Source organism: Ursus americanus, chromosome 22, assembly GCF_024610735.1.
Source record: "Ursus americanus isolate L20-20 chromosome 22, mUrsAme1.1.p, whole genome shotgun sequence".
NCBI lineage: Eukaryota > Metazoa > Chordata > Mammalia > Carnivora > Ursidae > Ursus > Ursus americanus.
In genome coordinates this window covers 44,569,400-44,585,795 of record NC_142148.1, presented here as the reverse complement: position 1 = coordinate 44,585,795, position 16,396 = coordinate 44,569,400, and the positions used below count along the sequence as shown (strand labels likewise).

At 43.6% G+C, this 16,396-nt stretch overlaps 1 protein-coding gene across 3 annotated transcripts in view; it reads right to left on the bottom strand.

Moving 5' to 3' along the window:
• The window catches only part of KIZ (kizuna centrosomal protein), a 134,130-nt gene that overhangs the window by 11,498 nt on the left and 106,236 nt on the right, over positions 1 to 16,396 (bottom strand). For all 3 annotated transcript variants that reach the window (XM_087853777.1, XM_045776813.2, XM_087853776.1), the window contains 2 exons: positions 3,939 to 4,043; positions 1,099 to 1,195 (listed from right to left, as the gene is read on the bottom strand). In XM_087853777.1, the coding sequence (XP_087709903.1) occupies positions 1,099 to 1,195; positions 3,939 to 4,043 (202 nt within the window). The remainder of the gene's footprint in view (positions 1 to 1,098; positions 1,196 to 3,938; positions 4,044 to 16,396) is intronic.

Below are 16,396 nucleotides of genomic sequence, written 5' to 3'. Positions count from 1 at the left end.
AACCCAGGTATTACAGATGCTAATTTCTGAGAACTACGTGAGTGATTTTCTAAAATTGAACTTGTCAGGTTTCTAAATGCAACAATCTAATTTTAGAAAATCAGTCTCATTTTGAGATATTCCAAGTCCTAAAAATATTACGATGTTTTTCAAAATATAAGTGAAAGCAGGAATTTTTTTTTTTTTCATTTTAAAAATACTAGATTTCTAGGTCAAATCACTTTATCTTATGGGATACTATATGTGACATTAGAAATGTAAAGTTTCTGTTTTAAAATTTCATCAGGGTAAGAAGTTAATTCAAATGTAACAAAATCATCTAAAGGACATTGCTTTAATGAGAACTGTTATCACAAAAGGAAATTTGTGCGGTTTTAAGCAACATGCAGCTCGAGGCCAAAATGGTAGGTATCTCCTCAGACAACTGCTTCTATTCCCATTGATAAATTCTTCCTGACCCAACACCACTGCATGGTCAGTATTTCATGTCGACGACAAATCCAGCACACAACTCACCAACTCACTTACTGTTGCCTGGAAAACTGATGAAACTGATGAGAAGCACTACAGTTTCCACAGATGTGAAAGGATAAATTTTGTTTTTTATGGACAATAAGCAGGGAAGTCGCAGGAAAGGAAAGGGTAACCCAGCGCAAAGGCCTGGTGAAAAAGAGGAATACGAAAACAAATCCCTAGCAATTGCCAGTATATATGTCAGCCGCCTCAGGAAGAAGAAACAGGCCACTTTATTTCTTTTAAGGCCCGATGTTTTCTCTCTGCCCTTTCCCGACACCCTCCATTGTGTGGTCTCTAAGCAGCCCTACTGCGAGCAGCTGTAGACGCTAATTTGTGGTTCACTGAGGTGTCAATTGAGTCTTAAACCAACGAAACAACAGCTGCAAAACAATGCTTGGCTCTGGTGCAAATATTTTCAAAGGTACACTGAAGTTTCAACTGTTATTTCAGATCAACAAAAACCCAAACCGTAACCTTCCCTTGAGTCACACAACAAAATAATATGCAGCCAGAGTTTCATTCACTACAGAGTGACATTTCTCATCTTGTTGCTGCTGTTCAGAAAGGCTTTCACGACTTTACCTTGACAAAGGACTTCCTTCGGTCGATGAAAAACTAGCCTCCGAAGCGATTTTGTTAGTTGTCTTTGTCTGGAAAGTCCCGCTGCCAATGTTCAAACCTGTGATAAGCACAAACGTGGAGAGTGAGTGCTGGCTGCCATGCAGTGAAGAAACGCACTGAATGGAGCAGCAGCCGCACAATAACTTTGGTGAAACAAACGTCCACGGGGGAAGATGCTGTTCAAGCCACAGAAGGCAAGGCAGCTTCTGAGGCAAGAAACAACATGTTGGCAGAATACTGAAAGGAAGTGTGTGTGTGTGTGTGTGTGTGTGTGTGTGTGTGTGTGTGTGTGGTGGGGTGGGGAGGTGTGTTCCTGGGACACACAGAAGCCACAAAAAGTAAAAATCTCTCAAAGAACTCTATTTTAAATGACCAAGATACACGTGTACACGCATGGGTCTCTCCCCTGGCACTAAGCACTGATAATACACCTTGTTGTAACACGTGGACACCAGCAGTGAGAGATCACCGAGATGACGGTGCTGGGAACCAGGTCTCAGAAATCACTGACACCCCAGGGTGACAGTTACCCCTCTGCCGAATCCCCTTTTTTCCATCTTGTAGAGGAGAATGAACCTTCACTGAAAGCCATCAAGGCTACTCTTTAACCAGCCTGAAAATATTGATGGGGAAGATGCACAATCCACCTCTTCCCTGGAGGGGGAACCAGACCTCCCCCCACAGGGCAGGCCTGACCTCCACCTCCTGGGCACCCTTGGATGTGTTGGCTACCAGTCTGATTCCGAACCGGGGGTCATTGGTGTTGCAGATGGAGAGTGCACAGGCATCGCCGAGAAAGGCACTGGACAAGTTTCTGACCTGTAACCGGCTTGCCTCACAGAACCTCCACAGCCAAGTGATGCTCTTAACAAGGTGTCCATGTGCGCCCGAAGAGAGTCCCCACATGCTTAACAAGACAAAGTCTTTTCAGACATGAAAACGAAGGCATAAGGTTTAAGTGGCTTGCCTTAGTGACAGGTCCAGAGACACAGCCTAAGATATCTGACACAAAAAGTGACTGAAATCTGCACTTCTTCCACAGTTAGATGTAGGGGTGGCTCCCGAGTTCAGGGCGCACACCCCTCCCACTACCTGTAACAAGCCTGTGAGGTCTAACACTGGTGCATAGCTTCCATTTCCCTCTGCCCTCCCAGCTCACTTTCTGCTTTTCTTTGGAGCTCAGCGAAGTCCCTGGGATCAGAGTGGGTGTGAACATGAAAAAGTAATCGTCACCAAAGGTAAAATAAATACCAGAAGCAGCATCTACCTACAACGATAGCCAGGACCATGAGAAGCGCTTCTGTGATCCCAGTGCTAGGAAATCTGGAATCTTGCAAAGCACAGTGTCATTTTGAGGATAGTGCCAGGAAAATGAATGCAGGGGTTCCTGATGATACAACCTATCACTTCACTTATGAATAGGTTAATTAATCAACGAATATATAATTATTACTATATTAACAGTACCAACCCGTTTAATAATACATCCAAGGGACTATAACTTATGTCGAATTTACTTATCCTTTGAACCTGTCCAATGAACTATTGCAAATATACTTACCACGAACAGACTTGTGGAGTCACCTTCCAAACGTGTGTGTCTACTGATGGACTCTACTGCTCTGAGAGAGGCCTCACTCTCTTGGGGCCCCATTTGTAAAATGGGAAATACTTCCTAAGATCCTCTGGACTCTAATTCTGTGACTCAAATGTGAAGAAGGCGATGAAACGCCCAGTTGAGGGCTCACAAGTGCTGTATCTTTTCAAAGTGCTGAAGACCTGCACCGGGGCAGAGGCCCTGCTTTCTACAGCAACAGTTGCAAGGTCTCATGTTTGCAGAGATGAGATCATCACCACCACCACCGCTCTCTGAGGACTTTTCTCTAACAGATGCTGTGCTGGACATTTAACCTGCAGTGACTCACTGAATCCTCAAAACAACCAAAATAACTGAACTTTGTAGCAACTGATTCTAACACTAATATTGTCTAGGAAATAGCTCTCCAAAGACAGTGAAGTCTGATGCACCGTAAGTATGTCCCTCAAAAAAAAAGGGCTGTCTCATGAGATGACTGGGAAATCTGGATATGGACTGGGAATTACATGATTAAAAAAAAAAAATAACCACTTATTCCGGTAGGTGAAATTATGACATGGTGGTTTATGTAAAAATAAGAAAGTCATTAAAGCATACTCTAATGCATTTACTTTCACAAAGGGAGCTGAGGTGACTCACACACAAAAAAAGGTGTAATAAGAGAAAAGCCACTGAAAACAATAAAAATACAATAACAGAATGTATGAAAACAGAAAATTACTGTTCCAACAAAAATCTTAGGTTGAAGGATCTATATTTAAGCTTAAAATTTAGCTTTACTGCGATTTAGAGTATTTTCATTTAAAGAACCCGAAGTCCCCCAACATTCTGGGGAGGGAAGGTATCCCGGCATGATGCTCCCATTGGCAATTAAGGAACTGGGAGATGTAGAGAAGAGAAGGAATTTGGGGTGTTTCCAGTGGTACTTGGTGACAAGTTACTATCACGGCATAACAGGTTGAATCCGAGGGTCTGTTTGGGCCGTTGCTATGCTTGGGGCTCCCACATATCCAGGAGGGAAGACTTCAAACTGTCGCTCATTAAGAACTGAAAAAGTACTGGTTTATTCTGACCTGGTGACAGCTTGTTACAAAGCAATCTCCAGAAACCTTCAAAGGATGACCGCCCTTGCCTGAACACAGCACCAGCTGCCACCCTAGGTCCCCTGGACATTGGCTTTAAGTGCTCAATATGCCCTGCTTACCTGACAGTTGTAACACAGAAACATCCGCCTTTTGGAATCTGTCTTCAGTGTGATTTATATTATCCTGAAGGGTAGACTGCTTCAGCAACTGGTAGGCTTTTGTTTCTACAGATTTAAAAAAAGGCATAGATAACTGAATATCCACATGCAAAAGAATGAATTTGGACCCTTGCCTTACACCACACAAAAATCAATTCGAAATGGATTACAGACTTAAACACAAGACCTAAGACTATTAAATCCCTGGAAGAAAACATAGCAAAAAAGTTTCAGGACACTGGACTTGGCAATGATTTCTTGGATGACACCAGAAACCTAGTTGACAAAACAAAAAATGGACAAGTGGGACCCTAACAAACTTACAAACTATTGCATTTCAAAGAAAAAAATGAACAGAGTGAAAAGGCAACCTACAGAATGGGAGAAAATGATCAAAATAACATATTTGAGTAGCGGTTAATATCCAGAATATATAAGGAACTTCTACAAGTTGATACCACCACCACCACCAAATGACCCAGTGAAAACGTGGGGAAATAACTTGAACAGACCTTTCTCCAAAGAAGACATACAAATAGCCAATAAACACAAGAAAAGATGATCAAAATCAATAATCATTAGGGAAATGGAAATGAAAACCACAATGAGATAATCACATCTGACCCACCAGGATGGCTACTATCAAAAGAACAGAAAATAACAAGCGTTGACAAGGATGCAGAAAAGTTGGAACCCTGTGCACTACTGGCGGGAGTGTAGAACGGGGCCGCCATTCTGGAAAACACTACAGAGGTTCCTCAACAAGTTACAAATAGAACTGCCACATGATCGAGCAATCCTACTTCTGAGTATATATCCAAAAGAATTGAAAGCAGGATCTTGAAGAGATACTGGCTCACCCATGTTCACTGTAGCATTATGCACAATAGCCAAGAGACAGAAGGAACCCAAATGTCCACCAACAGATGATAAATAGAGTGCAGCATAGACATACAACTGAATATTAAGCAGCCTTTAAAAAGAAGGAAATCCCGACACATGCTACAACATAGATGAACTTTGAGGGCATGATGCTAAAGCGAAATAAGCAGTCACAAAAGGACAAATACTGTATGAGTCTGCTCAAATGAAGTATTGAAAGTAGTCAAAATGATAGAAACAGAAAGTGGAAAGGTGGGGCGCCTGGGTGGCGCAGTCGTTGAGCGTCTGCCTTCGGCTCAGGGCGTGATCCTGGCGTTCTGGGATCGAGCCCCACATCAGGCTCCTCCGCTGGGAGCCTGCTTCTTCCTCTCCCACTCCCCCTGCTTGTGCTCCCTCTCTCACTGGCTGTCTCTCTGTCAAATAAATAAATAAAATCTTAAAAAAAAAACAAAACAAGAAAGTGGAAAGGTGGTCACTAAAGGCAGGTGTGAAGGGGAAGGGGAAATCAGTGTCTAGTGGGTATAGCAGTTTAGTTTCAGAGAGCTGTTGCACAACAATGTGAATGTATTTAACACTACTGAACCGTACACTTAACTTGGTTAAGATGGTAAATTTAATCTTATATATTTTTTATCACAGTTAAAAAAAAAAGTAGAGTGACCAGACATCCCCATTTGTCCATGACGATTCAGGTTTATGCCTCTTGTCCCAGTATAACTATTAATAGAATCCCTTTTTTTACCAAATGTTTCCTTGTTTGGATAGTGACTTATCTGGTCACCCAGACCAAATGCAGCATGTTGGCACAGCACTGACTAAAGAACAAAAAAAAAAAAAACGTAAAAAACATTAGAATACTGATTGGATAGATGATGATACTGATAAATTATTATTAATTGTTTTAGTTGTGGGAAAAAAGACATAAATACAGAGTATTCTTTTTTTAAAGTTATTTGTTTATTTGAGAGAGAGTGACAGAGAGCATGAGAGAGCAGGGTGAGGGGGTGGGGGGCAGAGGGAGAAGCAGGCTCCCCGCTGACCAGGGAGCCCAATGTCGGGCTTGATCCTGGGACTCTGGGGTCACGATGTAAGCGGAAGGCAGATGCTTAACCGAATGACCCACCCAGGTGCCCCAATAAAGAATATTCTACCACCCAGAGAGAAGTGTCTTAAATTCTTCCTATGATGTTAACACTTTTCAAATGCATGCAAATTGTCTAAAAACTGTCACTCTTTAGAGATTCTGAAAACAAACAAAAAACAATTCTGCAAATAAACAAAAAACAATTTAGTTGAACCTAGGTTTCAAGACTTGAAGACAAGTTGTAGGAGTTAATCTGAAGTGGCCAAATTCCAGCCATTATTTTGAGTGGGGCTGTGGGTAAGGCTCCACATCCTAGTGAAATGGTTTCTCTCTTCTCTGGGCCTTGCAGAAGCCACTAGAGGAACGGATCCAAGAGACAGCACTGATTTCCTTGGTCTCCTGGTCCCTCCAGGGCACCCCTGGCTCTGAGGGCAGTGAGGATTGAGAAAGGGCTGGGTGAGGGCAGGAGGGCCAGGAAGATCAGCAGCCACAGGATGTGCGCAGAGGTCCGCAGCTGAGAAAATTGAACTAGGTTTATTGTAGGGACGGAGCAAAACCAGGTGCCCCAGAGGGATCAGCAGCAGCACGGACCTGGCCCAGGTCCACAGGACAGGGGGCCCTGCGGGGCTTCTAATCATGTCTGCCTTGAGTTAACGGGGGAAGACTGTTGGGAACAAGCATGAATAAAAACTACATAAAGGACCCAAGTGACACAACCTTCCCTATCACCTCAAGTCTCCAGGATACCTGAATGAAACTGACAGCATAGACATAACAAAACAGGATCCGTGGCTGTATCTTCAATGTGGCCACAAAAATAGAAGGATTCCTGCTGTCAGCACCAGGGCTGCATTCCTGCGTTTGCTGGCTCCATTTAAGAACTTAACCATGAGCCCCTTATTACTGGATTAAAAGTACCATCACAGTGAAGAATAAGAATACAACTTCTCTTGCCCTACTGAGACTCAATCAAGATAAAAATAAGTATTGAAGATGAGCATCATATTTTAGAATGCTAAATGATGTATAATTAAAATATGTACAGGGGCGCCTGGGTGGCTCAGTCGTTAAGTGTCTGCCTTCGGCTCAGGGCATGATCCCAGAGTCCTGGGATCGGAGCCCCACAACAGGCTCCTCCGCTGGGAGCTTGCTTCTTCCTCTCCCACTCCCCCTGCCCGTGTTCCCTCTCTCACTGCCTCTCTCTGTCAAATAAATAAATAAAATCTTAAAAAAAAAAATATGTACAGATCAAGGACTCTTAACTCCGAAAATAATAAATTCCAAGGCAACATTTTTAAACACTGTTGGATTATGAAATCAGTTTGGCACATTGGAACCAGATTTGTAAAAATTTTAATACAGAAAACACCAGATGCAGTGCATGCAGAATGGGAAAGTACTGTTGTGTGTCCTCTGTGTGTGTGTGTGTGTGTGTGTGTACACATGCTGGCCTGGGACAGAAGGAGTTTCTTGCTGTAGATTAGTCTCATTGTCCTAGGGTGGCTCCAATAGGATGGCATCATAATACTCTCTAATTAATCCTAATGTCCATATTACTTCAGACTTGTAAGGTTATTTGGGGAAAGGGGAGATATTAATAACATCAAAGACGAAGCCTCTGGATTCTAAGTAGGTAAAACATCACTGTAAAGGAAGTGAAAATGCACTGTTTTGTTTTTATTTTATAAAAACTTTCCAGCTTTTAGGATCTAAGTCCAGAGCATAATGACCCTGTGCTATTTCTGCATTCATTCAATTACACTTAATTGGTCAAGGAAGAGATAGCAAAGACAGACATTTAACAGCAACAAAACACACAGGCTCTGGGCAGCTGGAGGCTGGAATTGGGGTTCGTCTCCTCTATTATCTTAAAGTAAATCATTTCACTCCAGTGGGCTGGGTCTCCTGCTTCTCAGAGACCAGGAAGACATGTGCCTTTTATTTTCAGGAGAGGGTTTTTGCGAAAAATGGCATGCTGGTAGATGAAAGGTAATTTCAGATTTGGGGGGATTAAATGTTCCATCCAAATATTAAACAGTACTGATATTGTTACTGGTCTAAGTCTAGCAAGGGAGAAATGTGAAGTGAGTTCACTCTTAGCAGCAAGGGACCATTTTACTACTCTGGAAAGATCAGTCATTTCCTTGCTCTACATACTTTGTATTCTGTTTTCCTTTCCTTCTTCGTCTTTTTTCAAATTGAGGTATAATTGGCATACAACATCATATTAGTTTCAGGTATACCACATAATGACTCCGTATTTGTATGCACTGTGAAATGATCACCACAATAAGTCTAGTTACCATCCATCACCTTAATAGTTACATTTTTTTTTCTTCTTGTGATGAGGACTTTTAAGATCTACCTTCCCTTTCCTTCTTAAGGGACTTGGGTTCTATAACTGGGCTGTGGCCTTTCCCTGCAAGGCTGCTCCAAGTCTGCTTTGAGAGATAGCTCACCTCTCCTGTTCCATTCAACCAGAGCCCAACCCCCTTCCCAACCATGGATCCTCACTAGGGTTAGGTTTACTTCTGTGGCCTTTCTCTAATAAGTCGCTGAAGCCCTCCCAGACACATTTTATCTGTAGCTGCCCTGACCTAGTGATAGAGGGTTTTGGCAAAATCAAGCTGAGGATTGCTGGGCACATTGCCTGCCCCATCCCCATGCATGATTCCTTCAACTGTTTAATGGCAAAGTGAAGCTTAAAAGGTAAAAGGATTAAATGCATTCACTTGGAGGAATAAACACTAGTTGAGACAGGACCAGAGAAACCAAAACAGCTGGAGGAGTTGGAGCAGACTGTTCTGTTGGTCACCAGGATGTCTGTGTTGGGGGTCAGGTGCTCAGAGCTGGGAGTCACTCTCCCATGGAATGTCCACACCCTTATTTTAGCCAGTAGAGCCTCAATAAACAACATACGAAGGACTGGGAGTTGACCCAAAAACGGTTTGGTAAAAAAAAAATAATCAGGGGAGGCTAAAGGCTACATAGCTTGTGCAGAAACAGGGGAAGAAGGGTTCAAGTACACAGATAACTGCAAACAGACTGGACAGGCAGGACTGTAAAAGCAGACGCTTTCTGGGGCCAAGCAGTTACCGCACATAAGGGACTCTGGCGGTGGGAAGGGGAGCCCTGTAGCAGGCTGGAGAGCCCATGCCTTATGCAGAGAAGACAGCTGTTCTCTGCTAACAGCCAATTGCTGCCAGATGGGAAAAAGGGACAGACTTCTTTCCAGACTTCTATCTTTTTTTAAAAAAATAGGCCAAACAGAACATACCTGCAACCTCAAAACTTGAAGGTGGTGAGCAATTTTTTCTGTGTTCACTGTATAAACACAAGAACCCTTAAGAAAAACTTAAGCCAAGGGATAACAGTTGGATGTCGGGAAAAGCTTCTCAGTTGAAAGTTGATTATTTTCAAGGGGGGGCTGCAACAGCTGTGTGAATTCTAAATAGCCCTCTGTATCAAGAGGGCCAGGCTGCACACTCTTTGGAGACAAGGGCACAGTTTTTGCTAGGGGTGCTCCAATATTTCAGATATTCTCCTGGAAGGGCTTAGAAGACTAGGATGTCAACTTTATAAAGCCAAATGGCAAAGCTATAGGCACGAGGTTTATGGCCACTCAGGCCCAGGCTTTTCTGGAAGGATCAATCAGTAAAGAATCAGGCTGTTAAGGGGCGCCTGGGTGGCTCAGTCGTTAGGTGTCTGCCTTTGGCTCAGGGCATGAGCCCGGCATTCTGGGATCCAGCCCCGCATCAGGCTCCTCCACTGGGAGCCTGCTTCTTCCTCTCCCACTCCCCCTGCTTGTGTTCCCTCTCTCGCTGGCTGTCTCTCTCTCCATCAAATAAATAAATAAAATCTTTTAAAAAAATGAGAGAAAAGAAAAGAATCAGGCTGTTAAAAGTTGCACTGTGTTGCCCTCCAAATTCATAGTTATTTAATGAATGATTGAACAAAGGAGCAAGAGTGACAAATCTAGAAGTTCAAGTTAGTCTGCATAAACAAGGTAGGGGCGAGGCTCATGTGGTCCCCAGGGAAAAGACTTTAGGGGCGCCTGGGTGGCTCAGTTGGTTGAGTGTCTGCCTTCAGCTCAGGTCATGCTCTCAGGGTCCTCAGATGGAGCCCCACATCGGGCTCCCTGCTTAGCAGGGAGTCTGCTTCTCCCTCTCCTTTTGCCCCTCTCCCCTGCTCATGTGCTCTCTCTCTCTTTCAGATAGAAGGGTAAAATCTTAAGACAAAAAAAAAAAAAGAAAAAGAAAAAAGAAAGGCTTGAGTTTTCCCAACTGCAGGTTAACTGAAGTCCGCATACTGAAGGCCTGGGCGGCCCCTTAAGGCTTCGCTTTCTATCCTGTGTCTTGAACTCCAGGGAAATGCTTCCTTCTATTAGTATTGTCAGACTCTCAGAACATTATTGAGTAGTGCAAATAATTCAATAAAACAAATATTTCTAAAGAATATAACTCTTTTTGATCAGAATGTTCTGGTGTATACAGAAACAAATACACACGGGTGCTCAAGCGTTCTGTTTGGGATCTCTCAATTAAGCATCCATTATATACTCAAATCTGCGTCGAGCTTTAGTTTAAAAAGTAGAAAATAGTGGAGTTTAAAACAAAACAAGGCAAGGGGGCATAAAAAATCTATCCCTGGCTATTAATTCCAGACCAGTGACACAACGAAATAAATATATTTTTCCCTACTTTGTTAAATAAGCTGGCCGAACTCAATCATCTGTCTTCCTGCAAAGTGGGTGAGGGATCACTGAGACTGTGTTTTTCTTTTTGATATGCATTTTGTGTCTAGAAAATGGAACAGCCAGGGAAAGAAAGAGAAAACATGCTGAATAAAGGGAGGTAGGAGAGAGATGATGTTGGTGAGAAGGGGCGAAAGAAAAAGCCTCAACTTCTTATCTTTCGTTCTCTTTTACATGCAAATGTACACCTGCTAAAATACTTCTAAATCTACAAATAAAGAGAAAAAGAAAATATCTGATGAACAAGTGCTTTTAACAACCCCTTACAAGGGCCAGATAAACGTGGGGTTCACCAGCCTCGAAGGGGTATCTCCAAGGCAGAGGCGGCCCAGGGCTTTCGCAGAAATCCCTCATGAAAAAAGGGAAGAGCTGGGCCCGGAAAAGGAATAACAAAGGGGGATGCAAACAATACTATCACTCCAGCTAGGAAAAAACGACCTTGAACTGACAAAGAACTGAGTATCCTGGAGTACAGGAGGATAATTACTATTCCTATATGAAGTGTGCAGTAATTTTAAAATGAAATTTGAAAAGTATTTTCTGTCCGCTGAGTTTCCCAGTGCTGTTACCCTTCACATCTGTCTACACCCACGCTTTCCCCCCCGACACTAACCTAGATGTGTGGCGGATTGTGGCAAACCCAGTTGTTTTTGCAAAAGAAAATAAAAATTGTGGGATATATTTCTAAAAGTAATTCTAAAGGTAAAGATTATTGCTAAAAATTCAGAAATCATTTGTCTAATAATCTGCTCAAATGAAAATGAGAGAATATTAGGATATGGATGCTTTCATGGTCAGAAAATACAGAAAACTCATCTATATTTAGGATTTTTAAAATTAAAGGCCCTAAGTGTATGTGAAGGTGAGACACACAGGTTGGATCCGTAATGAGAATCGCTTTTCACGTCCAGATTTTCTGCAATAAACCCCATTCCACCAGTCATCCTGGGCCCATAAATCTATCGCCAAGGAGAGGACCGATGCATACAGAAGAGATGAAACACCTGATCCAGGTGAGCTGCCTGGAACTGCTTCAGAAAATAAGTATTTATATCACATTCTTAATTTCTATGGAGCAATTCAACAATTACACCTGAAAATAAATGGTAGGCTTGTAACCACCCTTTAACAAACATTTCAAAACCAAACCGAAACACTTCTGGGGGTATTACCTCACATGTAAATTTATAGTCTTAGTGCCTGCCACTTAACGCTGTTCAGTCCTGGGAGGTGAGTGTTCAACTCTTAAAGTCATGGAAGCTTCAACTTTTCAAAGACGGAATAATCTGATCAGGAAGCTGTATTTTATTGGCATGCAGAACAGGATTTTTAGCAGCTTTGCATGCAATTATTTGTAGAAGAATCAGAAATAAAGACAGTAATATTATCATTATCATCATTTATGGTAGGGCCAGGAATAATCACTGTATATCTAGCACCTGGGTGCTAGAAATGTAAAATATGTAGAAATCCTTCCTCATCCACTGTAGTGGGTTGCAAAGTATCTCCCCCCACCCCCAGGTTTATGTCCCCCCAGAACCTCAGAATGTGATCTTTGGAAACAGGTTCCTTGCAGATGTCATTAGTTAGACCTTAAGATGAATTCATCCTAGATTTATGGTAGGCCTTAAATCCAATGACTGGGATCCTGGTAGGAAGAGGAGCAAAGAGAGACACAGGAAAGAAGGCAATGTAAACACAGGACAGAGACTGGAGTGGTCCTGCCACATGCCAGGAGCCACGAGAAGCTGGGACGGGCACGGAGGGATTCTGCCCTCGAGCCTTCAGAAGGAGCACAGCCCTGCTGACACTTTGAGTCTAGACTTCTAGCATCCAGAACTGTGACAGAATACATTTCTGTTGGTTTAGGTTTGTGGTACTTTGTTATAGCAGCCCTGGGAAAATAATACACTCCCTGAGCCCCAATTTTACTGAAATATCCAGCCCAATCCCTTTTCTCCGTTTCTCTTCACTTGGGTCTCTTGTGTAAAATGAGGGTATTCCACAACATGACCCACAAGGGCTCGCTCAGCTGTGAGACTCCATGGTTTGAGCTCCACGGTTCTCAAACCTGGGGAGTCACCTGGGTATCTAGAAGATTGATGCCTGGGTCGTACCCCCACAGGTTCTGCTGTGACTGTCAAGGGTGGACTGGGACATGGACATGTTTAAAAGCCTGCACAGGATGCTACTGCACAACTACTGAGGAGACTTTCTCTAGGCACCTAGGAGTTGTTTTCCTCGAACACAGGAACCTCCGATCAAGAGCACTCTTCAGAAAGATGCCTTTCATTTTTGCTGACCACTTTGAATCCCCATGACCACCCTCAATGCCATGAGTGAGGAATGCTTCGCTGGAGCAAGCAGTAGGCAGTAGGCCCCATGGGTGAAGCCCCAGCAGCCTGATCCCCACTACAGAGACGGGGCTGTGTGGCTGCAGTGGACAATCCAGCAGTACATGGCGGCTCCCTTGGTTTTGCATGAGTTGGGGGTTCCCGGTCCCAAGTACAGCAAGTCACATGTCTTTACATGATTCTTGCGCATTTCTGGGACAGGACAAATGAGACATGGTCTTAGAAAAGTCTTAGTGGTGGAGGTGTTGTGCCACTGTTCTCTGGCCGCCAAAAGTTGTCACTGCAGTCTTTTCTCCCAGGATAAATCTAGTCGCCAGTGACAACCTGGCTGATGTAGGTTTTCAGCCCTTTTGTAGTGTGATGAAAAACTCAAGTAATCGTGTTTGGGGAAGCACTGTCCAGAACCCTAAGTGGCAACCTTCAAATCTATGCTGACCTCCCACAAAGCTTTTAAATGGACGTACCTTAGTATGACCTTGAATATTTCAGCTCCCAAAGAATATCAGTGAGAAATGGCACAGTCAGGCAACCACTTTCAACACAGCTTGACCAAGAGAATTGGTGTCAAAAGAATGAGAGGCTGAATGGACATTCTTAGAGGCTTAATCCTCTTGAGATAAAAGCTGAGAGGCCTTTTCACATGGAGCTTAAGGAGATGAGTTTTGCCAGGATGGGCACGTGGGGTGGGAAAAGTACTGGTGGAGTGAATGACTGAAAGAGATAGTATTCTGGCCTGAATCAACAAGCATTAAGGGAACTCCTTAATACTCTCATTTTTATTCATTCGTTTGACAAAATGAGTGCCCACTGTGTGCGGGATACTGTGTTAGGTGATGGCTTTTTATGACATTTAGTATAAGCTGCAACACTGGCTAAAACGAAAACTCACTTACCTCTCAAAGGTAAATTTAGTGTGAATACAAATAAAATTGCCAATGTGGGAAATTTTCCTTGGGGGTAGTAGTTCAGAGGGGGACTTTCTCTCATCGGCTAGGTAAGTATTGCCTTAACCCTGGCCTACGTGTTTCAGGGAGACACTGACCCAAATAGCCTACTGCTTGCACGTGGTCTTGGGCCTAACTGCACTCAGGCTTGCCCCTCCTTATGAAGGGCAAACCTCTGGTACAATCTGAACTCGGAAATCCTTGCAAGCTGCCCACCTCTCTAGGCCTGACACAAGGGAAAGGAAAGGTATGGCTTTGTTCATCATAGCTCTCAAAGCATCCTCGCAGAGCTCATCTTTTGTTGGGATACACACTGACACTTCACTGATCCAGACATCCTGACGTGGTTGTCTCTCCTGTCAGATGAAAGGGGAAGGGTGGTGGAACAGAAGGAAGTGAAGGCTTAAATCTTGAAGTTTGAGTTCAAGACCCAAAACAGCAGCAACGTGGCCTTGATCAGGAATCTTAACCTTTCTCAGTTTCTGTTGGACTGTCTGTAGAATGAGTTACTGATGTTTACCCCACTGGGCTGTTATGAAGATTGGACAGGACGGGGGCTTAGTGAGGCCAGGGTCGCAGGCTTTTGCTGTCCTGGTATTTCCAGGATGCAGGCCAAGTAAAGGTGAAGCATACACGCACAGGGTATACTATTTATCACACACAGAAAACCACACATTCATAGACATTCAAATTAATCTTTGATTCGTACCTGGATTCTTTAGTGTGAACAGTCAGACTAATAAAAGGAGTAGACTGTGTTAACAACGGCAGATCATACAGACTGTGCACATGCATGGGTGTGTATGGAAGGATTTCTGTGTAAATTCTAGCACAGATTGTGAGAGTCAGAGTTATGAAACTCACACTCTCCCAAATGATGATTAACAAAGCAGATGCCTTTCAGAAGATGAGCCCCTCTGCCAGGAAAACCTATGTTTGGGAATGATAAGCAAATAAAGGGAGAAAAAGAAATGAGAATGTTGGAGCATTTCACTCCTTTGCTATGGACTGAGAATCACAGACTCCCAGCATCTGAAGGAATGTTAGCGTTCCCAGAAACAAGAATTCCTTCCACCATGCCCCTCTAGAGGGGGTTCCTGCTATGGTAGCAACCAGCCAGCAGCTGGAAGACACTCACCTTGTTTTTGCTGGAATGCAGAGCTAGAAAGGTCTTCCACGACCCAACTGTGAATTCCTTCCTTGCAACACTCACATACAGGGCCCCCTGACCTACACTCTGCAGTTATACTTGATAAATGTTGGTATGTGGCAGCCCCACAAATATTTACAGATAGCTTTTGTGCCCTTTTTGGGTTAAACTTCCCCAGGACCCTCATCATTTGAAAATGGTGTAGCTTCAGGGCCTCCCACCCATCCTGCCCAGCTTCCTGGTGCCTGGCCTGCATTCCACCTCAGCCTCTCTCTTTACTACATCTCTCCTGAGATGGCTGTAAAACACATGATGTCACACAGAGGACCCACACTGAAGAGGAGCACTTTGGACTGTCACAAGTTACTACTGTAACCTGCTGGTCATCAATTGGGGGAGCAGCTTTAACATATAACTTTCAATCATGACATCATCTGGGTTTAGTTACACTGAAGCAGCCCAGGGTCTATAATATTATAAAGCTGTCTCATCCATGAGGGATGTTCCCACAAAAAGGACCCATAGGAAAATGTTGAAGATAAATTTAGACTATTGAGAATCCTGGTGCCCTCATTAGACTTCAGGTTTTTGTTTTGTTTTGTTTTTTTTGAGAGGGGGAGAGGGGTAGAGGGAGAGGGAGAAACAGAATCCCAAGCAGGCTCCACACCCAGCATGGAGCCCAATGTGGGGCTTCATTTCCCAACCCTGAGATCATGACCTGAGCTGAAATCAAGAGTCGGACGCTTAGCTGACTGAGCCATCCAGGTGTCCCTAGACTTAAGGTTTTAATAAACATTCCACATGTTTGTGTGTATATTCCCAAAACGTGTCCCACAGAATATTAACTCCATTGGCCATTTATAGGAAGAATTCCATTTTCAGATAGGAGATAAGTTATTTGAAACTCTAGGTTCACACTTTTAAATGGTTCACTTATTGGAAGTTCTGAAAATTCTTTGACATGCCTCAGCACACTGTGCTGGCTACAGAGGGAAAGAGGGGTCACGTAGGGGGAAAGAAGTATCTTCTGGGTGGAGTACTGCACAGAACAGTTGGGGGGAAATGCTGCATCAGCCCAGCAAACTTTGTTAGAGCATACCAGGGGAAGACTCGCCTGGTGATCAGGTGCCCTGCAATGTCCTCAACTGTGGGTATGTCAGGCAGGTGGCGTATGAGCACTCACAGGCAGAGACGTGCAGCCTCCACCAAGGAGACCTCCAGGAATCACTTCATCAACTTCTGCTATTCCTCT